Source organism: Rhinatrema bivittatum, chromosome 19 (genome assembly GCF_901001135.1).
Source record: "Rhinatrema bivittatum chromosome 19, aRhiBiv1.1, whole genome shotgun sequence".
Classification (NCBI taxonomy): domain Eukaryota; kingdom Metazoa; phylum Chordata; class Amphibia; order Gymnophiona; family Rhinatrematidae; genus Rhinatrema; species Rhinatrema bivittatum.
Genome location: NC_042633.1, coordinates 26039090 through 26056221, shown reverse-complemented (window position 1 = coordinate 26056221; position 17132 = coordinate 26039090). Strand labels below are relative to the sequence as shown.

Below are 17132 nucleotides of genomic sequence, written 5' to 3'. Positions count from 1 at the left end.
ACCTGCACGAGAGCATCGATACCCAAGGACCTCAGATATCTCCTGCGACTGAAGTATAAAGAAACCTTTTCATTGCGAGAAGTCTCCAGCAGGTCTAGGAATGGAAGGCCCCAGCGATTCACTATCAGCTGAAACGCCTCGTCCGAGAATACCTATTCTCCTGGGTCCAAATTCTCCCTGCTGAGAAAGTCTGCTCTTGCATTGCCTTTTCCTGCAATGTGAGAGGCCGAGATCTCCTGGAGATGCCCTTCCGCCCATTCCATAAGTTGATCTATTTCCTGGGACACTTGCTGGCTCTTGGTTCCTCCCTGCTGAGTGATGTAAGCCACTGTCATTGCGTTGTCTGACATTACTCGGACTGCTCGACCCTGCAGTCTGCTGTGGAACTGCAAACACGCCAAGCGGACAACCAGCGCTTCCAGACAATTGATGCTCCAGAGAAACTCTTCTGTATTCCAGCATCCTTGTGCTGTTAATTCCTGACAGTGAGCTCCCCAACCCTGGAGACTAGCATCTGTCATGAGTATCAACCAGTCTGGCGATGTCAGGGAAACTCCCTTTCTCAGATGATCTGCCTGTAACCAACACTGTAGGTGAGAGCAGATTTCCATTGGCAGGTGGAGCATAACCGAATAGTCCTGAGACTGTGGGTTCCAACAAGATAGCAAGGAGCACTGAAGAGGATGCATATGCACTCTCACCCATGGCATCACTTCCAGGGTTGCCGCCATCACACTGAGTATCTGTAAATAGGATCACACTGTTGGGTGCAGAGTGTTCACCAAAAGCGCACCTGCGACATCAACTTCTGAATCCAAACTTCTAGCAGGAAAACTTTGTCCTGCCTCATGTTGAACCGAACACTCAGATACTCCAATGACTGAAATGGCTGAAGACTGCTCTTGGCTAGGTTCACCACCCAACCGAGCTCCTGAAACAGGGAGCTCACTTTGCGGGTCACCAGGCAGCTCTCTTCCAGAGACTTGGCTCGAATCAGCCAGTCATAAAAATACTGGTGGTACTAGGATTTCATCCTTTCTCAACTCAGCTGCCACCACCACTATAACCTTGGAAAAAGTTCTGGAAGCGGTGCCTAGATCAAAAGGCAGCGCCCGAACCTGATAATGGTGCCCCAATACCACAAAATGCAGAAACCGTTGGTGCTCCAATCGGATGGGAATATGGAGGTAGGCCTCAGACAGATCCAGGGAGGTCAAAAATTCACCCGACTGCACGGCCATTATCACTAAGCGCAAGGTTTCCATGCGAAAATGAGTCTCCCGCAAATGACGGTTGACTCCTTTGAGATCCAGGATGAGGTGAAAGGAGCTCTTCTTCTTGGGCACAAAAAAATAAATGGAATATCGCCCTGTACTTTCATGAGACATAGGCACTAGGAACCACAGCCCTCAGACTGAGGAGCCTTGACAGCGTAGATTCCATTGCCTGCTTCTTCTGTGGGAATGGAAGGGGACACCATGAACACATCTCGAAGAACAGTGCAAAATTCCAGTGCATATCCTCATATCACCTCCAGGTCCCACTGATCCGATGTGATCTCAACCTCTAATAAATTGTAGGGATGAAACCGCTTGGAACCCCTGAGACAACCTCTAATTCCAAAGGGGCACTGCGACTGCTTCTTATCCTCCGGCAACCGAGGAACCGGGAATTCGTTCCACTTACTGGCCAGTTTCTCCAATTCGCTCCCAAACAAGAGAAAGCCTTTAAAAGGCAATTTCGTAAGATTTGCTTTGGAGGTCACGTTGGCCGACCAATTTCGCAGCCATAATTGTCACCTGGCCGTTATTACTGAAGCCACTCCTCTGGCCAAGGTATGGACCATATCGCAGCCCGCATCTGCTAAAAAGGTGGCGGCGGGTTCCATCACTGCCCTGGAATTCACTCCAGAATCATCAACCTTCTGAGAGAGAAGCAGACAAGAGTGAGCCACCAGGGAACAACAGGAAGCTATCTGCAATGTCACTGCCACTGCGTCAAATGCTTAAGGATGGCCTCAATCCTCCTATCATGCACATCCTTCAAGGCCGCTCCTCCCTCCACGGGGATAGTCGTCCGCTTACAGAAGACACAGACAAGCGCATCCACTTTCGGAAAATGCAGACGCTATCTCACCACTGGATCCAGGGGGTACAGGGTCTTCCAAGGTCCGACCCCTTTTGAAATTTGCCTCTGGGGCATCCCATTCAAGATCAAATAATTCTTGAATGGCTTCCATAACAGGGAAAAAACAAAAGGCTTTATTGCAAGAAAACCAAAATGGGATTTATCTTTGGCTCAAACATGGAATCTGCCCCAGGCACTCCCAGCATCTTCAACGTCTGGGAAATTAGAGCTAGCAGTTCATCTCTATGAAAGAACCGCAACATAGTCCTTTCCGGTTCCATTCCTGGAGTCATTTCCCCATCTTCCAGAGTCAGGATCTGTCTCATTATCAGTGCCATCTGGATTCCTGTCGAGAATACCAGTAGCTAACCGAGGTGTGCTTAGGCGCTTAAACATAGTACTGGAAGAGGGAGAAGCCACTGCCCGAGGATCTGACCTGACAGAATTGGGTGGGGCTGAGAACTGCGCCTGAAGAAAGGATTGCAATCCTTGAAAATATTCTACCCAAGAAAAGGCAGAAGGATCCATGCCAAACCCAGAAGGCACTTGTCCAGGGCCCACTGAGATGTCATCCCCTGCGGAGGAACCAGTCAAGGGAGTTCAAAGGTCAGACAAGTCCTTAACCAGGCCATCACCAGGCTGGGAAGAACCAGGCTTAGTAAAATCAGAGGAAGATAAGCAGTGCTGTCGCATGTTAGAGGGCACTCCTGGCTGAGAGTCCCCCGAATATGATAGGCAACACAGAGAGAAAGGCACTTAGGTTTCTTGGTCACCGGTGCCATTAGTTCGTCAGTATGTTTAACAGGCGACTGAAGATGTGTGTCCAGCCAATTCGCCCTGAAAAAATTTAAGTGCACAAAATTTATGTGCATAAAAGTTAGGTGCCCCAAGTCTATGTGCTGCAAAACTAAGTGAATTGTCGCTGTGCCAAACCTGGGTGCACAACCGATACGTGTTAGAATGTGCGCCCAGGCAGCGTGCCCAAAAGAAACTGGGCGCACGTTTTGGTCGCACAGCTGGACGTACTGCGCACACTGGCAGTCCTGTAGAGGGCAGCTGACAGCGCAGAAAAGCGTGTGAAAACGCCACCGCAGCCTACCATGCGGCATACAGGAAAAAGCCCAACAGTGGGGCCTAGCCCACCTAGGCTGCCCAGTTCCCTTAACCTCCACAGGAGCGGGAACGAACATCAGAACGGTGCACGGAGACCGGAGGAAGTCCTACACAACCCCTCTACTCTGTCGCTGACTTTTTGGTTTTTTTTAAACTTACCTGAGCTCAGAAATGGTCTCTGGCTGCTGGGGCAGAAGGCATCTGCCATTACTGCTGTGCTTGGCTTCCTGCACTCGCTGCCTTTAAGCTGTACAATCAGTTAAGTCCACGCCGGCTGAAAAACCAGCTACCGGTCCAAGGCACACAGCTGAGGGACCACGGAAATCACCTCAGGAATTAACTGGGGAAGGGACCATTTGGTATCATCGCAGGACAGCGGGGCTTTTTCATGTCTTTATAAAATTCTCCTTTTAAAATCTGAAGCAATCCCCAGTAGGGAGATGCACATCCACCATCTGCTGGAGACGGAGAATACTGGCAGGCTGATGACACTGCAGGGTTATATATACTGTGACGTCAGCTTGCTCTGTCTCCATCTGCTGGCAGGGGAGCATAAACCCACTGGTCCTGAATCCATCTATCCACATGCTAGGAAAATATCCATTCTTCCTCCCATGGGAAATAATAGGAGGCAGAGGGGGAAACGGGAGGCCACCCGGATTTACTCCTGCTCTGAGCTGGGAGGGGAATAAAATCCACATCTCTAGGTGAATAAGTCTTGAGGACAGGAGAGGAGCTCAGTTATGGGGGAGGGGGTGTAGGTGGGCTGGGCCTCCTGCTTCTCCCAATATCTTTATTTGGGTCCTGCTAAATATCTTTTGGAGTGTTTCAAAATACATCAAATAGCAGCCGAATGTCCCCTTTTAGCCACTGTTTACCAAGTGAAGGCCCAAATCATTGTGTGTTAAAGCATTTCACGGGAGGATGGGGGGTGACCCTCCCCCTCCCCCAGCACGTGCATTTAACAGTACAGGTGCGCTCTGTCCCAAGCAGACACGGGAAACACGGCAGCATGCTGAGGCTGTTAGAACCACCCAAATCTCTGGTTATTATTAAGCCAGTGCTGCTGGGGAGATGAAGCTATCAAGAGTTTAACTCTCCAGCAGGTCCTCGCTTTCCTCCTAAACATTCAGCCAGTTAACTGACACCTGTAGAAGAGCAGCACTCACCACTTTTCTTCTTCCAGGGAGAGACTAGAGGAAAGAGGAGAGAAAGAGAAAGCAAATGTGAGAGATAGTGGATGAAAGCCAAGCCCTGAGAGAGTCTCAGGGAGTTACAGCAGATAGCTGACACACAGATATCCAGGGCAACCGGCAGAAGATGGCGAGAGGGAGGCAGGGGCACCGGGTGGAGAGAGGGAGGGCACAAGGAGAAAGGGAGGCAGTAGGTAGGGGCAGAGGGTGGAGAGAGGAAGATGGGGGGCATAGGGTGGAGAAAGGGAGATAAAGGTGGCACAGGATGGAGAGGAGATCGGGGACATTGTGGAGAGGAGGTGGTGAAGGGCAGAAGGTGGAGAGAGAGGTGGATGCAGGAAGGGAAGATTAGGAGGCAGGGAGCACATGGTGAAGAGAAGGCAGCAGGGGGCATGGGTGGAGAGTGGGAGACAAGGTAGGATTGGGGAGGACAAATGAATGACGGAGCTGAGAGGGCAGAAAGGGGTAAGGGTGATGGGACAGGGAAGGGATAAGGAGAGGGTAAGGAGTACTTGCCAGGTTCTTGTGGCCTGGTTTGGCCACTGTTGGACACAGGATGCTGGCTTGATGCACCCTTGGTCTGACCCAGTATAGCAACTTCTTGTGTTCTTATGAAACTGTGAGGGTTGGGAAGGTTAGGGAGTGATGGAGCTAGGAGGGCAGGGAGAGGTAAGGAGTCACAGAGCTGTGAGGGGTGAGGAGGTGATGGAACTGGGAGGGCAGGGCAAGGAAGTTAGCAAGCTTAGACTCGAGACTCACCCATCTCTTCAAGCTCGGATGTCATAGACTTGGAACGCATTGAAATCGCAGGGGGAGTAACTCGCTTCGTCTGTTGTGGCACTGGAAGGGTTGTAGATAAAACAGAAAATTCACAGCGTATAGGAAAACAACACATTCTTAATGCTGCCCCCTACAGTCACATCCATCCCCAACAGTGCCCCCTACAGTCATACCCATCCCCAATATAGCTACCTAGTCACATCCATTCCTAATACTACCCCCTACAGTCACAGCCTTCCCTAACACTGCCCCAGAGTTACACCCATCCCTATCACTGCCCCTAAAGTCACACACATTCCTAACACTGCCCCCTACAGTCACACACATTCCCAGTCCTTCTCCCTACTGTTACACCCATCCCCAATCCTGCTACCTACAGTCACCCTATCCCTAACACTGCCCCTACAGTCACACACATTCCCAATCCTGCCCCCTACAGTCACACCCATCCCTAACACTACCCCTTCCATCACACCTGCTCCAGCTTCTGCCCTCTACAGTCACAGCAATCCCTAACACTGCCCCAGTCACAACCATCCCTAACTCTGCCCCCTACAGTCACACATATTTCCAATCCTCCTACCTACAGTCACACCTAGCCCTAACACTGCCCCCTAAAGTCACACCCGTTGCAGCTTCTGCCCCTACAGTCACAACCATCCCTAACACTACCCCCATCTGTCACCCCTGCTCCAGCTTCTACAGTCACATCCATCCCTAACAGTGCCCCCTACATTCACACCCATCCCTAATGCTGTCCCCTACGGTCACACACATCCCCAATCCTGCTTCCTACAGTCACATCCATCCCTAACACTGTTCCCTACAGTTACACCCATCCTAACACTGCTCCCTACAATCACCCAGCTTCTGCCCCCTACAGTCACACCCATCCCAATCCTCCTCCCTATAGACACACTCATTCCCAATCCAACGCCTGACAGTTACACCCATCCCCAATTTTACCCCAGGCAATCACACATCTCCAGTCCTGCTGCCTACAGTCACACCTATCCCCCAAATCCTGCCATTTAAAAACACATTCATCCCCAATCTTGTCCCCACATTCATCCAATAATGCTCTCTACATTTACAGTCCTCCCAAATCCTGCATCCTATAGACACAACCATCCCCAATCCTACCACATAACTCTTCCCCATATCAATACAACCATCCTGACAACTGTTCTCTTATTGTTATGTCTATCCTAATTTGAAAAGAAGTTGGCCATAGAGGCAAAACTTATAATAAAAACTTTTAAAAATATATCCAAAGCAGAAAGCCTGTGAAGGAGTTGGTTGGACCATTAGATGATCGAGGTGTTAAAGGGGCACTTAGGGAAGATAAGGCCATCGCGGAAAGATTAAACAAATTCTTTGCTTCGATGTTTACTGAAGAGGATGTCGGGGAGAATCCGGTTACAAAGATGGTTTTCAAGGGTGACGAGTCAGATGAACTGAACCACATCACAGTGAACCTGGAAGATGTGGTAGGCCAGATCAACAAATTGAAGAGTAGTAAATCACCTGGACTGGATGGTATACACCCCAGGGATCTGAAAGAACTAAAAAATGAAATTTCAGACCTATGTCAATTAATTTGTAACCTATCATTAAAATCATCCATTGTTCCTGAAGACTGGAAGGTAGCAATTGTAACCTCGATATTTAAAAAGGGGTCCAGGGGTGATCCGGGAAACTATAGACCGGTAAGCCTGACTTCAGTGCCGGGGGGAAACTGTTATAAAGAATAAAATCACAAAACATTTAGATAGACATGGTTTAATGGGTCACAGCCAGCATGGATTTACCCAAGGGAAATCTTGCCTCACAAATCTCCTACATTATTTTGAAGGGGTTAATAAACATGTGGACAAAGGTGAACTGGTACATGTGGTGTATTTGGATTTTCAAAAGGCGTTCAACAAAGTCCCGCATGAGAGGCTTCTAAGAAAACTAAAAAGTCATGGGATAGGTGGCGATGTCCTTTCGTGGATTGCAAACTGGTTAAAAGACAGGAAACAGAGAGTAGGATTAAATGGACAATTTTCTCTCAGTGGAAGGGAGCAGGCAGTGGAGTGCCTCAGGGATCTGTATTGGGACCCTTACTTTTCAATATATTTATAAATGATCTGGAAAGAAATACGACAAGTGAGATAATCAAATTTGCAGATGATACAAAATTGTTCAGAGTAGTTAAATCACAAGCAGATTGTGATAAATTGCAGGAAGACCTTGTGAGACTGGAAAATTGGGCATCAAAATGGCAGATGAAATTTAATGTGGATAAGTGCAAGGTGATGCATATAGGGAAAAATAACCCATGCTATAGTTACACAATGTTAGGTTCCATATTAGGTGCTACAACCCAAGAAAGAGATCTAGGGGTCATAGTGGATAACACATTGAAATCGTCGGTTCAGTGTGCTGCGGCAGTCAAAAAAGCAAACAGAATGTTGGGAATTATTAGAAAGGGAATGGTGAATAAAACGGAAAATGTCATAATGCCTCTGTATCGCTCCATGGTGAGACCGCACCTTGAATACTGTGTACAATTCTGGTCGCCGCATCTCAAAAAAAATATAGTTGCAATGGAGAAGGTACAGAGAAGGGCAACCAAAATGATAAAGGGAATGGAACAGCTCCCCTATGAGGAAAGACTAAAGAGGTTAGGACTTTTCAGCTTGGAGAAGAGATGGCTGAGGGGGGATATGATTCATCAAGTGTTTAAAATCATGGGAGGTCTAGAACGGGTAGATGTGAATCGGTTATTTACTCTTTCAGATAACAGAAAGACTAGGGGGCACTCCATGAAGTTAGCATGGGGCACATTTAAAACTAATCGGAGAAAGTTCTTTTTCACTCAACATACAATTAAACTCTGGAATTTGTTGCCAGAGGATGTGGTTAGTGCAGTTAGTGTAGCTGTGTTTAAAAAAGGATTGGATAAGTTCTTGGAGGAGAAGTCCATTACCTGCTATTAATTAAGTTGACTTAGAAAATAGCCACTGCTGTTACTAGCATCAATAACATGGAACAGACTTAGTTTTTGGGTACTTGCCAGGTTCTTATGGCCTGGATTGTCCACTGTTGGAAACAGGATGCTGGGCTTGATGGACCCTTGGTCTGACCCAGTATGGCATGTTCTTATTAATGTGGACAAGTGTAAAGTGATGCATATAGAGAAAAATAACCCTTGCAGTAGTTACACAATTTTAGGTTCTATCTTAGGAGTTACCACCCAGGAAAGAGATCTAGGCGTCATAGTGAATAACACATTGAAATCATCGGCCCAGTGTGCTGTGGCAATCAAAAAAGCAAACAGAATGTTATAAAACAATGGATGTCATAATGCCTCTGTATCGCTCCATGGTGAGACCGCACCTTGAATACTGTGTGAAATTCTGGTCACCGCATCTCAAGAAAGATATAGTTACACTGGAGAAGGTACAGAGAAGGGCTACCAAAATGATAAAGGGCAAGGAATGGCTGCCCTATGAGGAAAGGCTAAGGAAGTAAGGGGCTGTTCAGTTTGGAGAAGAGACTTAGGGGGGATATGATAGACATCTACAAAATCATGAAAGGACTTGAACAGGTAAATGTAAATTGGTTACTTACTCTCTGAGATATTAGAAGGACCAAGGGGCACTCCAAGAAGTTAGCAAGTAGCTCATTTAAAACAAATCAAAGAAAATTCTTTTTCGTTCAGTGCATAATTAAGCTCTGGAATTCATTGCCAGAAGATGTGATTACAGAAGTTAGTGTAACTGGGTTTAAAACAGGTTTGGATAAGTTCTTGGAGAAGTCTATAAACTGCTATTAATCAATAAGGAATAGTAGCTTGAGATCTGTTTAATGTTTGGGTACTTGCCAGGTACTTGTGACTTGGATTGGCCACTGTTGGCGACAGGATGCTGGGCTCAATGGACCCTTGGTCTGACCCAGTATGGCATATCTTATGTTCTGCCCTCTACAGTCACACCAATTCAAATTCCTGTACCATACAGACACAGCCCTTCCCTACCCTGCCCCCTGAAGCCACGTTCATTCCAATTCGTGCCTGTCTGGGACACCTGAGCTGAACTCTTCCAGTCTATAGAATAGAGGCTTCAGCTTAGTTACTGTACACAATACCAAGAAAGGCTAGGGGCAGTTAATACAACCTGAAAGCAAGGCCGATAAGAGGAGGGAAGGGCCATCTGGCCTGGGCCTCAATCTCAGATGTACACACTTGTTTATTTATTATGTCCTCATGTTTTATTTTTACTGCAGCAAGGGGCCTGAAAAGCTGGTCTCCGAGACGGCTTGCCTATAAATTCTGCTTTTGTTTGACTGCCAGCTTCCTGATCTCCATCCGTTCTGTTATGGGTCACTTTCAAGTGGAGAGATGAGAGAAGGGAGAATGGGGAGATTTGGGAAAGGTGGGCACACGGGATAAAATGACTCCTACAGTACCTTTCTTCCGCATGGCCTCCTCCATCTCGGGGTTTCTGGTAACCATGACGACTTTGACCATTAGGTTATTCCCCCCCTGACGAATCATATTTACCACCTGGCGATGTCCCACTTTCACTACGTTGTGCCCATTCACCTGCAGACAGAGAACACAGGCATTAAGGGGCATTGCGTCACCATGAAAGGACTCCCTGCCACCATGCATGACCACAACCTTCACATGACATCCTCCCAGAATCTACTGAGCCTTACAGGGTCGTTCTGTTAGCACCTTTACTGATCCAAACTTGACACCGGTGCCACTTCCATGGGCGCTGCATTTAAATCCGCCCCCACAGGCACTGTGCTCTCTGGGCATGGACACTCATTCATATTGTGCAGGACGATGTGCCATCTCCCTCCCCACCCTTCCCCATCTCCATTTTCTGCCGATCTTGATGAGAGAGCAGGAGGAGAGGCACCAGATCTGCCATTCTCTCTTGCCCCTCCAAGATTTCCACACTGTTGGTGCATCACTATAAGCAGTGTGAAGAGAAGAGATGGGAGTCACAGGAAGCTTATCATTGTAACCCAACAGAAAGTGAGCCAGGCAGAAAGAGAGAGACGGTCTGCAGCCAAGCAGCAACGCAGTCCATGCCTTCATCTCGAAGGCTTTAGGTACCAGCTTCTGTTCCCTGGGAGACAACTTCCTCGTTCTGCTATGCTGCTTTTTACCGTTTTAATTACATAAGATCTTTAACTGGCTGAGACAGCAGCAGCTCCTGATCCTCTCTGCATACCTGCAGCACAGACTATGGGCCACTTGATATTTCAGTCCTTGCCACGGCAGCTCAGCGCTCCAAGCTGCCTGGTACAGCAGGGCTGATCTGTGGAGGGCAGATCCCAGCACCTCTCAATCCTGCCCTAAAGTAAAAGGAGAGAGCTCTCTCTCTTTGGTCCCAGTGTCTAGCCAGGAGAACACCCTCTTCTGCTGAGGTGGGAAGGATCTTATTCTCCAGAATGACTCAGGCCTTCCTGGGAGAGGGACCCGATGAGCCATCCTGACATTAATGCTGTCATGCCTCACATTTCTGATTTTCCTACTGTCTAGGTAACACTGTCGGGGCAATTCCCAAATGTTTAATTCATCGACTTTGCACCAATTTGGAAAGCGAAAACACGCAGGTGTTTTCACTTTACCCACAAACATGCGAACATTCTTGTTCTGTAGAAACATCACAAATAGAGACGAAAATGCAATCTGCACGTTATTCCCCTCCCCCATCTACATCCATCCCTAGAAACGCCTCCCCTCAATGTGGCTAAATGTACACACATACAGGCCGATACAGAAAAACGCGCGGGAGAGCCGGCAAGCGCCCGCTCTCCCGGCGCACGCGCAGGCCACTCTCCTGGGCGTGCGATTCAGGAGGGTGGCCTATGCAAATTAGCACCTCCTTTTTGACAGGAGCGGCAGCTGTCAGCGGGTTTGACAGCCGACGCTCAATTTTGCCGGCGTTGGTTCTCAAACCCGCTGACAGCCACAGGTTCGGAAAACAGATGCCGGCATAATTGAGCGTTCGTCTTCCGACCCGCGGGCCGATTTTTTTTTTTTTTTTTACTTTTGGGGCCTCTGACTTAATATCACCATGATATTAAGTCGGAGGGTGCACAGAAAAGCAGTTTTTTCTGCTTTTCTGTGCACTTCCCCGGTGCCGGACGAAATTAACGCCGACCTTTGGGCAGGTGTTAATTTCTGAAAGTAAAATGTGCGGCTTGGCTGCACATTTTGCTTTCTGTATCATGCGGGAATAACTAATAGCGCCCGCAACATGCATTTGCATGTTGCGGGCGCTATTAGTTTCCGGGGGGGGGGGGGGGGTTGGATGCGTGTTTTCGACGCGCTATTACCCCTTACTGTATAAGGGGTACAGCTAGCGCATCGAAAACGCGCGTCCAAACCTGGGCTAACCGTGCGCTCCACCGGAGCGCACTGTACTGTATCGGCCTGATAGTAAAACACCGCTCCCAGGAACACTTCCATTCAGTGTGGCTAAATGTACATGCGCTGTGAGACACAGCCTCCAGGAACACCTCCCCCTCAATGTAGCTAAATGTACACACATTGTAGAACACTGCCACTGGGAACGCATCCCCTCAATGTGGATAAATGTACATGTGTTGTGGAAATTTGCCCTCAGGAATTCCTTCTTTCAATCTGGATAAATGTACATGTATTGTGGAGCACTATCCCCAGAAATGCCTCCTGTTAATGTGGATAAATGTATACGTGTTGTTGAGCACTGCCCCTGGGAATGCCTCCCCTCAATGTGGCTAAATGTACACATGTTATGGGACACTGCTCCTAGGAATGCCGCTCCTCAATGTGGCTAAATGTGCACAAGTTGTGGGACACTGCCTCCGGGAATGCCTCCCCTCAGTGTAGCTAAATATACACACAATTTGGGACACCGCCCCGGGAAGAGACTGTATCCAAAACTACTTGAAGTTTCAGTGGTTTGATCACTGTTACTTTTTTATCATTACACATTTCCCTATTCCATTCTTCCTGCACAAACCCGACAGGGATGTACAAACACATACAGACATACACATATGCATGTGTATATACACACACATACACACAAACACATATATACACACACACACAGATATATGCATATAGACACAAACATACATATACATACACACAGACATGTAAACATATACATGCATATACAGACATGCATATATACACATACACACACACACACACACATGTATATGACATTGCCCCAGTGGAATTTCTTTTACTAAACTCTCCTTTATACTGGCTCCTTTCCTGAGAGGTTATCTCCTTTCATTGATACCCTACTCACCACTGGAGTGGATGCCAGGAATGCAATCATCTTGGGTGACTTCAACCTGCATATTGATGGTTCCCCTCTATCCAGCACTTGCTGGGATTTTTTTTTTTTTTTTTACAATCAATGAGTGCTCTTAGACTATCCCAAATGATCCATCAACCAACCCATAAGATGGGTTGCACTCTGGACCTGATCTTCACCACTACAGCTTGGGCTGTAAGTCCACTAAACACCTTCTGCACTGTAGTCTTTTGGTCAGATCATTTTCTATCAGTCCCTGTCATGGACTAACCAATCCATGCTCTGTGATTAGAAAACCTCCCATAGAAACAGAGCAGCTGCGCTCTGGCAGGGTGCCAGAGCTCCTGCAGCCTAGTGTGCATGACGTCACTAACTTAGTGAACCATTGGCAAACTTCTCTTCACACTTCTCTAGACGCTCTAGCTCCTTTGAAGCTTTTTAACTTTATTTGTCATAATACTGTTCCTTGGTTTTCTGCTTCTTTGCGCACACAAAAAAAGGGAGTTTCTTAGATCTGAGTGCCTTTGGAGTAAAAATAAGTGACTCTAATCTCTCCATTTACAGTGCTAAGTTGAACTCTTATAAGGTAGTGACAGATCAAGCCAGACAAGAATGGTATTCTGGTTGCATCCTCACCGCCACCTCTCAAGCACGTGAACTATTCTGTATTGTTCACTCTCTTTGGTCCCTGTTCCTAGTTCATCCACCCTACCCTCCACTTCCTCTACTTGTGAAACGTTTGCCTCTTTCTTTCACTTCAAAATTAATCAAATCAGTGCCAATTTCCACACCATGAAGACTCGAACCATGTGTTCCAGTCTCCTGGACAGAGTTTGCACCCACCTGCTCCTCTGAAGTTGTAGAGCTGTTAGGTAAAATGAAGGACACTTTTGTCCTTTTAATTCATGTTCCTCTGCTCTAATTAAAGTGCTTCATACTGACATAGGGGATGTTATAGCTAAAATCTTCAGCTCCTCTTTCTCCGAGGGTCTGGCTCCCTCTTCTGTGAAATCAGCAGTTGTTTGTCTTCTTCTTAAGAAATCCAATGCTGATATCACTGATCCTGCTAACTATTGCCCCTTCTCTAATCTACCCCTTCTTTCTATAATCAAGGAAAAATTAGTGCTCATTCAGTTACAGGAGTATATTGATTTAAATGGGTTTCTCGATAATTCTCAGTTTGGCTTCCATCCATTCCACAACACCGAGTCTTTGTTAGTATCTAGCTTTGACATCATCCGTCTTGAGTTTGATGCTGGGAAAACATTCTCTCTGGCTCTGCTGGACATTTTTTCAGCCACACCATCTTACTCAACAGATTGAAATCTTTGAGCATTTCTTCTACTGTTCTATCTTGATATTCTTCCAATCACAACATTGATGGCACTTCTTCTTCTTCTTCTTACTCCTTGTTGTTCAATATGTACCCAGCGCCATTATGTTCTGTACCATGTCATCTTGATGTGTCACTGAAGATCAGGGCCGGTGCAAGGGTGTTAGGCACCCAAGGCAAACCACACAGCTTGGCACTCCCCCCTCCCCCCCCCCCCCCCAATGATTGCATCCTACACACACACAATTTATTTTTAATTTGCATTTATATTAACAGATTTTTCCGCTCTGAAGTGCCAAAAAGCGGAATACAAATAAATAAAACCCTGCACGGCATGAAAAAGGACCAAGTACAGTCTTTTGAGGTAAAAATATTACTTATAACAATAAATATATTATATTTACATGCACTGCTGTGGTGCCAACCAAAAAAACTCTATAAAGAAGAAATTGGAACCTATCTGGTATTAGGCCTATGGTAATGCATGTTGGGTGTGGGCTTGGCCCTCAGAAAGCCAAGAATAAATGGAATTACAGTTACAATGTAGTAAACCTCCCATACCAAAACAGCACTAACTGCCAGCATTCAAAAAGTAATAATCCTACCTATGAAAAGGCAACATTGAAAATATTACATCAGGCCCAAAAACACCAATACACCTCCTATTAGGAATGCAGAACAAGCCAAGCAGAATACCTCACCTCAGTCACACATGCAGAACACAGACAAACCCTCACCAAATACAGAATAAGGAGATCATAAAGTATAAATAGAAATGTCCAGACAAAAATGGAACTGGAACCTGCAAGACAAACTGACTCTGTATGCAGTGCAATAATGGAAAAACAGAAACATCACCATTCCTTCTAAAACATCAAACAATAAAATCAAGAAATACAAATCAATAATCATAATAGTAAAATCATCCTAACAAAAAGGATAAATATTTCAAAACAGCTGATGAATAGAATAACATCCAAAAATTAAGAACTCATAAAAATGTTCCAAATACCAATAAAATATTTAAATACAGCAGACACATCAAATAACAGCCAAAGCAATATTTAAAATTAATAAGGATAAAACTAATTACCCTCTCTTCATACCTGGGAACTTTAGATTTCCAGAAGCTCTGAGACTGTCATGAATTAGCAGTGATTGGGGCACTATTGTTGCACAAAAACTATCTCCTCTCTCACCCACAGACACATGCTCTTTCATTCACACACAGACATGCTCTCAATCACATTCACACTTTCAGGCCGATTCAGTATGGTGCGCTCAGGCTGAGCGCACCATTAGCCCCCATCTGGACGCGCGTTTTCGACGCGCTATTATTACCCCTTATACAGTAAGGGGTAATAATAGCACGTGGAAAGCGCGCGGCCAACCCCCCGAAACTAATAGCGTGCATCACATGCAAATGCATGTTGATGAGCCTATTAGTTAGTCAGGCTCAATACAGAAAGTAAATTGTGCGGCCAGAGAGTAAATTTACAATTTACTCTCAGAAATTAACTCTCAGAAATTACTCTCAGAAATTAACTCCTGCCAAAGGCAGGAGTTAATTTCGGCCGGCACCGAGCAAGTGTACAGAAAAGTAGAAAAAACTGCTTTTCTGTATACCCTCCGACTTAATATCATAGCGATATTAAGTTGGAGGCCCCAAAAATAAAAATAAAAAAATCTTAAAAAACAAATAAAAAAATCTTTAAAAAAAAAAATTCTGCCCACTGGTTGGAAAATGGACACTCAATTTTGCCGGCATCCATTTTCCGAACCAGTGGCTGTCAGTAGGTTCGACAACCGACGCCAGTAAAATTAAGCGTCGGCTGTCAAACCCACTGACAGTCGCCGCTTCTGACAATAAGGAGGCGCTAGGGACGCACTAGTGTCCCTAGTGCCTCCTTATTAGAACGGGCCCTCATTTGAATACTGAATCGTGTGCCCAGGAAAGGTGCCTGGGCGCGCGTTGGGAGAACGGGCGCTCGCCTCGGAGTGCCGGCTCTCCCGCACACTTTACTGAATTGGCCTGATACACATTAACATACATACACATGCTCTCTCCACACATGCTTTGATTCACAAACACATTGTCTCACACATACCTGCTCTCTCCACACATGCTTTGATTCACAAACACATTGTCTCACACATACCTGCTCTCTCCACACATGCTTTGATTCACAAACACATTGTCTCACACATACCTGCTCTCTCCACACATGCTTTGATTCACAAACACATTGTCTCACACATACCTGCTCTCTCCACACATGCTTTGAATCACATTCATCTGCTCATTCATAAACATATATCCTTTCAATCACACACACACATGCTATTTTACTCACCCATCCCCCCCCCCCCCCCCCCAAAACACATGCAACAGCAGCCTCTTCCTCCTTCAGCCCCCATCTGTTATATCTCACTCCAGGCCTGGCCTTCTCTTCATCATATTCTGCTGTGTGTGGAATGAGCTTCTCAGGCAGCCTTCCCAATCTTTGATCGCAGGTGAGATAGGCTCTGCCTGGGCCTCTCTTCCGTTTTCAGCCAGCCGCAGGTAGGATGAGCTCTGTCAGTGACCCTGCTGGGCCTCTCTCTTTCCTGTCTTCAGCTGTGGGTGAAATGGGCTCCACCCACAGCCCTCTCTCCTTCCTGTCTTCAGCTGCAGGTAGGATGGGCTCCACCCGCAGCCCTCCCCAGTCTCTCTCCTTCCTCCACCCACAACTCTCCTGGGCCTCTCTCCTGCTCGTCTTCAATCACGGGTAGGATGGGTTCCACCCAGGCCTCATCTAGTCTTCTGCCATGGCCTCTCTATCTTCGATTGGCCTAAGGGTCACGCTGGCAGTTTTGGCGCTCTAGGAGGCTGCCTAATTCGCTTAATGGAAGCACTGGCCCTGTTCGATCTATGCAGATGACATACAATTCTTTTTTCCTATTGTATCTACATTTGATAAGGCTTTCAGTCATTTATCATCCTGCCTGGCTTGGATAAAGAATTGGCTGTTTGACAACAATCTTGCCTAGAAGCTCCAAAAAACAGATTGTCCTACTTTCCCACTCAGAACCACTTGAATTCCCCACCTGCTTCTCATCTGAAGGACTTGCAATCCTGATTATTTATTTAGAAACTCTTCTATTCCGCTGCTTCCCAATATCTGTCCAGCGCAGATTACAATTGTACAATCACACTATAACATAAAACAAGATAATACAACAGAATGCAACGAAAATCTTTCTAACTCATCCAAATGCTTCTTC

General features: G+C 46.5%; 1 protein-coding gene across 1 annotated transcript in view; it reads right to left on the bottom strand.

The window, feature by feature from the left end:
* Positions 1 to 17132, bottom strand: part of SHANK1 (SH3 and multiple ankyrin repeat domains 1) — a 129110-nt gene that overhangs the window by 13188 nt on the left and 98790 nt on the right. Inside the window, exons 18-20 of the mRNA XM_029585256.1 lie at positions 9669 to 9804; positions 5193 to 5273; positions 4410 to 4433 (exon numbers count right to left, since the gene is read on the bottom strand). Of these exons, the coding sequence (XP_029441116.1) occupies positions 4410 to 4433; positions 5193 to 5273; positions 9669 to 9804 (241 nt within the window). The remainder of the gene's footprint in view (positions 1 to 4409; positions 4434 to 5192; positions 5274 to 9668; positions 9805 to 17132) is intronic.